General features: G+C 33.9%; 1 protein-coding gene across 2 annotated transcripts in view; it reads left to right on the top strand.

Annotated features, from left to right (window-relative positions):
- The first annotated feature begins 4,920 nt into the window (after window positions 1-4,920).
- TfAP-2 (transcription factor AP-2) overlaps window positions 4,921-11,312 on the top strand; it is a 77,191-nt gene continuing 70,799 nt past the window's right edge. Inside the window, exon 1 of one of the 2 annotated variants that reach the window (XM_073984805.1) lies at window positions 4,921-5,827. In XM_073984805.1, the coding sequence (XP_073840906.1) occupies window positions 5,771-5,827 (57 nt within the window). In that variant the 5' untranslated portion in view covers window positions 4,921-5,770. The remainder of the gene's footprint in view (window positions 5,828-11,312) is intronic. The other variant, XM_073984804.1, reaches the window with a different exon arrangement.

Here is an 11,312-nt window from a genome sequence, read left to right as displayed (position 1 = left end):
AACTCTCATGTAATTGTATCTCCAGATTTAATATAGAAAATTCTTTTAATTATAATCTCCACCATAAGATGAAGAGTATAACTAACTTTTTGTTTCCGTTTGTAACACTTCGATTTTTTTCGATCAGAATAAAAATGAGTTGATGTAGCGATGTTCTTCAGTTGAAATCAAGATACAGCCCGCAATATTTAACATTGAACTTAGTAATGAATTTCTCCTATGATGTTTGGTATTGGAAATGGGCTATACCGGTTCACGTTTTGATATAATCCCCATGGAACTGTACCACCCGATTTCCGGTATTCGCCATTAAATAGGATTTAGTCTTCCTTGGGGTATAAGCATTCCCATTCAGTGTCCAGTTTTTGATAAAGCACCCGATGTTGGGTATTTTCAAGATTTGAGCCAAATTATTAAACTAAAATGGCTATAACTTGGTTTGTTGGTGTCAGTTGGGGGTCGTAGATACTCCTGCAGAGAATTTTCGCTACAGGTCCACTTTTTGATAAAGCTCCCATAAAACGGTACCTCATGATTTTCTATAGCAAAGAGGTTTTGCCTAATTTTCGCACCGAAATGGTTGTTGTTGGTCTCCGTCGGGGGTCATTAACATACCTGCAGAGTCTTGTCGGTATAAGACCACGTTCTGATATAGCTACCATAGAACAGTTTGGAGGTTTCCACCGTCATGGCTACAATTTGGTATTTAGTCTTCGTTGTGGGTAGAAGACATTCCCAAATAAAATATTCGGTACATGTTTAGGTTTTTATATAGACTACATAGAAAGGTACCTCCCGATTTTCAGTACATGCAAGGTTTTAGCCGCATTATTCAACCGATATGGCTATACTTGGTATTTAGTCGCCCTTGGAGGTTTCAGCCACATTATCCAACTGAAATGGCTAAAATCTGGATCCAATATAAATTGTGGTGAATGGTAAAAAAGTTCGGCGTGGTAGAACTTAACGCCGTTTTTACTTCTTGTTGACAAAGTGCTGATTCACTGAATACGTTATTATTTTAAGCTCCTTAACATGAAAAAATCAGTGATTCATGAAAAATGAATTTAAAATGCTGGTTGAATTTATCTAGACTTTGCTGTATGAAAAACGCGATCTTGATCGAATTATTCTAAGCACTGAAGTCAACGTTCATGGCATGTTTTCAGTAAGAATAAAGTTTTCAAAAATTGGACGTAATCGCGGCATTATGCTTCCAAAACACCCATTAATGGCAGAGGCCACCATTGCTGATGTATTGAATACTAATATGTCTAATAATCTCTGAGATTTCGCGATTTGTTAAAACGTTCCCCTATTCCCTCCATTTTCGGTATTCTCCCACCTTATGAACCTACACACAAAATTTCATCAAATTCGGTCCAGCGATTCGGAAGTTTAATTCAGAACATCATGTCAGTCTTAAAGAACTTGACATACATTTAGATAGATTGTAGATACACCGCATTGTTGGCCCGCATTGAACAATGCTAATTTTTTAGACGTTCTAGTTATTTAACCATCTTTAAAATTAGGTTTTGTCTGATTTCTCAATCGATTTTTTGGAACTTCGGTCAAGCGACATTTAACATTATCAGGGTTGTACTGTATATCAAAATGTGGGGTTGATCGCGCATTCCCACTTATTGAAGCCAGCGTTTATTAGTCACGCTTACTAAAATTAAGTATATTATGTATAATTATACAATTTTGAAAAATTGGGCTGACCGCGGTATTCTACTTCCGAGATGACCATTTAGGATCAAGACAATTATTACCATAGTATTGCAAGCAATTTTTAAACAATATGTTCAAAAATATCTTTTATTTCACGTTTTCTTAAACAAATTTATGGGGAAGGTACCCTGGTCACTCAACTGACCAATATAAAAAATAGCTAAAAACCTATTCTCAGACCTAAAAACTCCAAAATTTTGTGGAATTTGGTCCAGCCGTTTCGGAGGAGTTTAATGTCGAACATCATGGCAGACTCGAAGAATTTTATATATATATATATATATATATATATATATATATATATATATATATATATATATATATATATATATATATATATATATTCTTGATCGGGATAGCCATGTCCGTCTGTTATAAACACTCCAGCGTTCACAATAATTGAGCTAGAGCGCTATATTATTGCACCCGATTGACTTTTTTCATAGGCAGGTCTAGTTCGAAGATGGGCTATATCGGTCATGTTCGAAGATTTCCGAGCAACTACGCACGCGACATACAAAACTACTCCCATTCCAACCACAAATACCCAAAGAGTTTGTGATGAATATATGTAACCTTATGAGTACTACCGAAATACATACGTCGAACGTATACAATTTAACCCTCCGTCATGCACATGTATCTGGCCAGATATTTTACGAATTCAACTGCGATTTAAATATATTTCTGATTTAGCTAGGGGTTTGAGTCTCCAGGTACCCTCTACAAATATTGTAAGGTATCGTTTTATGAAAAAACACTTTAAAAAAACAACAACAATCTAAATTTATGTAGATTTTTTCATCTATACATCGTATACGTAGCGCATGTATCTGACCAGATACACACACATTTTGCTCCAATCCGGTATGCCTACAACATTCGAAATCAGATTATACATGTTTTAGTTGTTACCTGAAGCTTTGTGAGACTTTTTAATTAAGAATTAATTAAAACTTACTTTATAACTACTAAATTTAATTGAAATGAACTTTATAAAAATTCTTGTTATTTTTTTGACATTACGAGTAAACACAAAAATACAATTTTTCTTGTTTTATTTCTCATATTTTTTACACGGGTTAAGCATGTACTAAGAACAAAAAAAGTGAAAATATATATCTGCCTGGCATGATAACAATACAAGAATATAATATTATCACTAAAATAGCATATTTGAATGTACTGAAATACATACTGTATCTGGCCAGATACATGCGCTACGTACGTGACTATTGGAACATGTGCATGACGGAGGGTTAAAGATGAATGTTTCGGCGGTAACAAAAACATATAATTTTGTAAGATTAAATCATTAATAAAGTACGTTTACTAGATAATAACCTAACATCTAAGGTAAACGAATTCATATTAGGCAAGAATCACGGCGACCATTTTAAGATTAGGCTCTAGCTCTATCTTATATTCCTCCAGCATAATTTAGGTGAGTATTTTTACCGTCTAAAACTGTCTACAATTGGTGTACATTTATTCATACTTTTTCAAGAAACAAAGATCGCTAGGTTGGTACGGTTTAACCTTAACCGATCGCATTAAAAGTTCATATACATATAAAGTTTTTGGATCAAATGGAAAAAAATGGGTGTAGGAGTTCAAAAAAAATTGTTTTTTGGGCCACTCTAGTGTACATACGTATATTGATTTCCCGTGTCCATGGGACATGAGACTCTTACGACTCAAAATCGGGCAGAGAATTCAAATGAACTCATCCCATTATTTCAAAAATTTTTAGTCATTTCTATGAACATCAGCAAATGACTTCATCTTGTTTTCGAAACCAAAAAAAGATATTGTTTTAGATATATGCTAAAGCCTACGAATAAGACAAAATGGAAGTCTATTGATTCATAATTACGAGAATACAACCAACAATCCGTAGTTACCGCGGATTTTGAATATCAAAGATAGAAAATAAAAGGAGACATAATTTATTGAAATTTCTTTACATTTCTAAGTAAAATATCCTTGGAATACATTACATGCTCTCAAGGGACTTTCTAATCGGAGGGATAATTCAAAAGTGGCTAGGCAGAAAGTCGAGATTTGGACGAAATTTGGTATTTCTAAGAACGAAAACGTCAATGAAATAAATAAATGCTCAAGATAGGAAAAAATATTGATGTCTTGATTATCGAGGTAAGAAAGTTATGTGATGTCCGGATGACAGAGTCTATAATGTAAAAAATTCTATATACATATATATGTATATAACAAAAAAGCAATTTCTTAAGGCCTTTAATGTTGTTAGGAAAGAAATGTAGTTTGAACTAAATTTGATAACTTTTTTACGGTAATTTAAGAAAAGGAAATTCTTAATGGAGTGCGGTTAGGGTTTTTGTCGAAATATGAACTTACATACATATGTATATTAGGAAGTCAAGAAGAAGTAATTTTTAACGGCAAGTACCGGAACCACCGAAGTTGTTATTTTTTAGAAATTTTTTGTATTCTATTCATTCAAATTATTATTTTTGTCTAAATTAGTCTGTAGCTAAAATCATGGTCGTATTATTTGTTTACTTTTGAGGAGAAAGTCGTTGGATTATAATCTGCTGTTTTAAGCTGGTATTGGAAAATTACAGAGGATGTATTGATGTATTTTTCAACAAACCTTAAAAACATGATGCACATGATTGATTCTTAATCACAAATTATCAACCTATTTGAAGTTCTATGCATTACCTAAAAATTCATTTCATTTGAACTGTGTTCGTTGCATCTCTTTCACTCCGAATATGTGGTTATGCTACCAAAATCCAGTGATTTCCCGCCAAGAGCAATTCGACAAATACATTTTAAGTAGCGAGTTTTATGGCATAAAAATCTGCTACCCCACAATATGTCGATTTAAGAGAGTATATAGAGTTTGCTCTCGTGGAAAACTCGCCTTTAGCTGTAACAAGTTTTAAAACTCTCCCCAAAAACGTTGGATGCAGGAGCAAACACAGTTGTTTCACAGTTGTTTCTCTCATCCTTATAATATACAAAAAACAACCACCATTAAAGTAGTTAATGTGTTAATGTGTGGGTATTGGTAGGCATGGGTTTGTGTGAGTGCTTTTACATTTTTGCCTACAATAGTGTGAGTGTTCGGCAGACAACAAACATTTCAAACAACGTTCGCCATACCCTGAAACCCTGAAGGGGTTTTAGTGTCCAACCAGAAAACTTATTGCTTCAGTCGAAAACTACCGTCTGTGCGCAAGGGCATTTCGCGGGTCGTATCATCGCATCTTTCATGTGTCTGCTCTGTTGCCGAATCAGTGAAATAAAATCAAACGGTACATAACAGAAACAGCAACCGAAAATAAAACAATCAACTAAAATCTTACTTTAAAGACTGACGAAAGCCCTCAAAGAATACGCTTGCGACACTTGTCACGAAGCCAAAACAAATAAATCTGTGTACTCCTCCAATAATGCCGAAGGAAATAAAGCCAACATAAAATAAAAATAATAACAAAACAAGAATATCGCTTCACACTCGGTTCCAATTAACCTTGAAAAGGATATACACACAAATAGGATAACACAAAAACACAATTTTAGCAAGTGAACATCGTATATGTAACAAGCTATTTCCAATTTGCATACAAACGGTCGCATCCGCGGTCCACAACACATAGTTGCCTTAAACACATATTCAATTTCCGTCACAATCAATAAATAAAAAAAGCGAAACAAATAAGTGTACCTGTTCATCCTGCCCCTCTTAACTTTGATCATATGTCAAAAAAGGAAACCGACGACAGCAACAACAAGTTCTCTTAGTCAATTCTCCGTCAGTAATTCGATTAAATCTTTAACGTTGTGACCAAACAAACAAGAATGTGCCGTTGTGATATTTTGCATCCAAAGATACAGATATAAAAACATTTTCATTTACATACATGTACACATAATTTACATATATAGTGTAATAGTCAAATACATACGATAGTACCAATATTCTTGTTGCTATTGTTTAGCAATTGTTATAATTCACGAAGAACAGTGTAATAAATTAATACCAATGCACATCCTACACAGAACTAATGATCACCAATTTGAGGATCAAAAATTTATGATGGTAAGTTAAATAAGTGGAAAACAAAAAAAGAAATAGGACAACTTTTATACTTTGACAAATTATGGACTGTGTTTGGTTATGTCATATTGCCGCCGGCAAATTAACATGAATTAATTAAGTTAATTTGAATTATTCAAATATATGTCATAGAAGAAAATATTAAAGCTTCCTAAATTAACAGACCCCTTGTACGTTTTTCAAGATTTTGTCCTGTTTGTATAGCGCGATTTTAGAGAAGTGACAACAAGAACAATTAAGTGAATTAATGCCGAAATTCGAAATTATAGTCTTTCCTGTCTTGCCGAAATGAAGTATTTATTACGATTTACTTTGACTGACACCAAACAAATTTGATTGTTATGTTGATTGTATATTCCCGTTTATCCGGCAAAGAGGTCTATGTTTGTGCCTTTAACTTTCTGTCATAAGTTCTATTGAGTCCTCTAATGGTATGTAATAATTCACTTTTAAGTAATATCTTTAAAACAACTTCCATAATTATAATTCCCTTTATGGTGGATAAGGTACATTCATCTCTTGTAAAGTTCTTAAATTGAAAAGTAAGTAATTTTAATGTAGGTTTCCGCGTTTCGAAATTTGTTTCTTACATATTTATTTTTTTGCCTCAACAATGTGCATTGCAAACTTATATCGGCCTCCCAAAATCCAATCCGATTTTTACGAAGTTTTGTACGATTCGTTTTTTAGCCACAACAATGAACTTGGATAGGTTTTTTTTTATCGATTGAACCATATTTGCGGAACTTAGAGAAGTGTCGCGAAAATGACCTTTGATACCATTCAAAGATCGCTAGGTTGGCAGGGGTTAACGTTAACCGATCATCATAAAATTTCATATATAAGGTTTTTGGATCAATTGAAAAAAAAAAACTTAGGGGGTAGGAAGAGCAATCAAAATTTTTTTGGCTTCTTGGGTCACTCTAATGTACATACACATGTACATCATGAGGCGGCAAATTAGCATTCTCCCCACTTTCCCCTCTGGTGGGGGTATACTGTATGAATTATTTTATGCTGTTATGTTATGATGTAAATATTAGGGATATAACATTTTGCACTTTTTTGCAAATATCGAAAATACCACCACATAGCCGTGTAGAGCATGAAAAACTATTATGAAATAAGGTGCAATTTTTTCTCTATCGCGAAAAAAGTTTCCGCACCAAATGCATTGAAGTTCAGTAATGCATTTTTTAATTTTATCTGTTATAACAACATGTTTGCTTTTCATTAAAATTTTTATTTTTTTGTAATCTAATTTAAAATCATTATCAAAGCGTTCTGGACCAATTTGATCTCAAATCGCGCCATTTCGGAGCATATTAGGAATTTTTGACACTATTGCAATTTTTGGTTTTTCTATATAAACTCGTGAATTTTATGTTTATATTTTTTGTACCTATCGGTCAAGAGAATATGGTGTCATTTGCAACAAATTCGCGAAAGTTACAGACCGTTTTTAATGACTTTGCCTGTTAGAAATGTATTTTTGTCTATAAATATTTATTCAAACAAAGCAAATTTAAAATTATAAGTAGAAAAAATACCAAAAGGGTTTTAGTAATTGCGGTCGGTGCTGAAACTTTTTTCATCGAATCGATCTTAGAATCGCGTTTTCATTATTAGGACAAAATTCCCCACATGGTACTGGTGTTGTATTTTTGTAGAAAACAAATACAATTCTCACAGGCAAGGTCAACAAAAACAGCCTGTAACTTTCGCGAATTCGTTGCAAATGACCCCAAATTCTCTTGTCCGATAGGTATAAAAAATATAAACATAAAATTCACGAGTTTATAAAGAAAAACCAAAAATTGCAATAGTGTCAAAAATTCCTAATATGCTCCGAAATGGCGCGATTTGAGATCAAATTGGTCCAGAACGCTTTGATAATGATTTTAAATTAGATTACAAAAAAATAAAAATTTTAATGAAAAGCAAACATGTTGTTATAACAGATAAAATTAAAAAATGCATTTCTGAACTTCCATGCATTTGGTGCGGAAACTTTTTTCGCGATAGAGAAAAATTAACACCGTATTTCATAATAGTTTCCCATGCTCTACACGGCTATGTGGTGGTATTTTTTTGGTTATAGCCGTAGTAAATATAGGCATAACATGGAAAACAATCTACAAAAAAAAATAAAAACCAACTAATTTAGCGGGTTAAATAGACCAACATTTTGTCTGAAATTTGGAAAAACATTTTAAATTTCGTTTTTATATCGTTCTTGATGGAAGACAAGTCATATTTGGAAAAAAAAATAACGTTGCTAGATAACAGAGTTATACCCTAATATATACCAATTCGTTATAGTATTTTAAATACGAAATAGATTTCACAGATTTTGACGACTTTTATTTACACTTAAATTATAAGTTGTACTGACTAAGAAAAATCACAAGTCACATGTTCTGACTTTTGAAGTTTTTCTCAAGATGTACCGTCGGAATGAAACAAAAACAAATACACTGTATGAAAGTTCCATCTCATAGCAGTCAGTGTTGGCCAATGCACAGTGTATCCACTTGTATGGAGAATGTGGCCAAAAATATTTACAGTGGAAATAGCAAGCTTGGCATGGCACCGCCGAGAAAGTTTTGGTTTATTGTTGTATTAAGCAATACCAAAAAATTAGTTATGTGTTTTTTCGTTGAGATTCAACGAACGCATAGCAATGGGAAAGATTTGGTTTTGTTTGCAAGTGAAGTTGCACGAGTTTAGGTAGTGCCAAAGAAATTTTCGATCAGAGTGCTTCTTTGAACACTTATCTATTTGTCTAAAAAGTTTCTTGTTGAAAAACAAGAAACAAGGGAACTGATGAAGATCTGTGGCGAGATCTGAAACTATAGTCTTCCCTGCCTTACCACTTGGTAAACATCGCCAATTTTTCCCACTAATAAATTAAAGTTGTTTTAATAAAATATTAAAACAACGACTATGGGATTAAGCCTGACTATTTTGAAAAGCAAAATAGAAGTCGTCATCCTAATCTTAAATTATTTTTACTTAAATCGCGAAAGTATTACTTTTAAGACTCTAAACCATAGGCGATCACGCACGACATGGTGGTGTCGAAGTTTTTCGGCAATTCCCTGCAAACATTTTCTATAGCCTGCTTGACGGAAATGACACTTAAAAGCGATTGAAATTTTTTAAAAGGTTTTTGAGTTATCTTGCAAAACAGTCATTTTAGTATGTGCCGGCAGGGTTTTGGGGCTTTTGGGTCATTATATCAGCAAGTGGTGACTTACTCCGGAAAAAATATACCGTTGTAAATGAAGCCGCTAGAACAACCTACTAAAAAAGAATCAAAACGATGCGAGAGGAGCTCTTAAACTTCACTTTTTCCGAATTTTGTGTGGGAGGCACCCGAAGGAGTGGACCGTTATAGTCTACATTCCAACCTGTGACATGATTTGATGAAATAATACGATGGGCAAAGTCTGTACCAATAAGAAACTCCCTGCGAGAATTATCTTCTGGATTTGCCATTTTTGTTGGAGTCATCAGGGTTTCTTGGGCTTTTAGGTCAATATATCAGGAAAAAAATGTACCGTCGTCAAGGGAGGAACAAGGACAACCTACTGAAAAAAAAATTCAAAACAATCCGAGAGGAGATTATAAACTTCATTTTATCCGAATTTTTATGTGGGAGGTACCCAAAGGAGTGGACCGATATAGTCCATATTGGAACCCGATATATATCTGGAAGGAATAATACGACGTGCAAAGTTTGGACCTAATCGATTGCTCCCTTCGAGAGTTATCGTTCACACCACACCGAAGGAGTGGACCGATATGGCTCATCTTCGAACTTAAATTAAGTTTGCACAAAATATTAGGATACCCAAAATTTGGTTCGAAAGTTATCGTGCGCGGAAATTAGGAAAGAATTCAAAACAATTGGTAGTTTGCAACTTGTTTTAATAAAATTCAAGCTGTTTATGCATCTGAAAAATATATTAAAAATATGTACGGAATCTAAACATCGCGAAGATTCAAATGAAATGAAAAACTATCCAAATCCGTTTAGTGGTTTGCATATTATACCAAAAACAAAAAAAAAAAATATATATATATTGAGGAAATTGATAAAATTTTTGTAAGAGAAAATATTTATTAAACTTATTTTGTGAGTTAGTTGAATAAAATGTAGGAAAAATAGGTATTTGAGTTAAATATCACGCAAAAAAATCACAGTTTTTATTCTAATCACTTCTCGAATACACGCTAACATCTAGTGGAAGATATGGGTATCGTTCAAATAAATGTTGGGTTCTTTTAAATGGGGTATAATCTTGAAATAAAACTGTATCGGGTAATGTTCATTTTGAAATGCGTGTAAATCGCAAAATCCTCAAAATCACTTGATGCGCATGCGGTTTACGAATACAGCGAACTATTCTCTTTTTATACCCTCCACCATAGGATGGGGGTATATTAAGTTTGTCACTACGTTTGTAACTACTCGAAATAATCATTGTAGACCCCACAAAGTATATATATTCTTGATCAGCGTGCAATTCTACATCGATATAGCAATGTTCGTCCGTCTGTCCGTCTGTGGAAATCACTCTAGCGTCCGAACGGATTGACGTAGATTGATGAAATTTTAGGAAAATATGTTATATTTACGTAGGACTTTTGGTATTGAAAGCGGGCTATGTAGGTCCACGCTTTCGTATAACCCCCATACAAAATGACGCGTGACGCGTCGTCGTTTTAATGAATTTTTAAGATATTTGTCCCATTTTACCACCGAATTGGTTGTAATTTGGTAATTAGTGTCTCCAGAGGCCAAAAAATATTCCTACCAAAGTTGGGTTATATAGGTCCACGTTTTGGTATAGCCCCCACATAAGGCTCCTTATAAAGTACGCGTCATTTTAATATATTTTGAATGTATTAGACCCATTTGACCAAAGAATCGGTTGTAACTTTGTATTTTGTGTTTCCAGAGGCTAAGAAACATTTCTACCATAAAATGTTTATATAGGTCCACGTGTTGATACAGCCCCCATCATACAATATCTCCCGATTTTCGATATTTTGAACGTTTTAGCCTCATTGACACCGAGATGGCTGAAATTTGGTATTTAGTCTTCTTTGGGCGTATAAAACTTTCCCCCAGAAATTTGTAGGTGTCCACGCCATCATATAGCCGCCATAGAACGGTACCTTCCGAGTTTCGGTATTTTGAAGGTTGTGGCCACATTAATCCACCGAAATGGCTGAAATTTGTGGTGGAGGGTATAAAAAGTTCGATCCGACCGAACTTGACGCTTTTCTTACTTGTTATTTGTACACATTTGCCAGGGTTTAATTTGGCTGCTAAGATGTAGCATCGTTTGCAGTTTAGTGTGCAACAAACTGTATAACGCTTATAATTTGCACAAACTGCATACACTTTTTATGCGCATCCGGTTTCACTATCATCTATGAAAAAATACATCGATCT

This window comes from Musca autumnalis, unplaced genomic scaffold (assembly GCF_047663935.1).
Source record: "Musca autumnalis isolate F117 unplaced genomic scaffold, ASM4766393v1 scaffold_4, whole genome shotgun sequence".
Classification (NCBI taxonomy): domain Eukaryota; kingdom Metazoa; phylum Arthropoda; class Insecta; order Diptera; family Muscidae; genus Musca; species Musca autumnalis.
The sequence above is the reverse complement of the archived record's forward strand: the minus strand, read 5'-3'. Positions and strand labels throughout refer to the sequence as shown.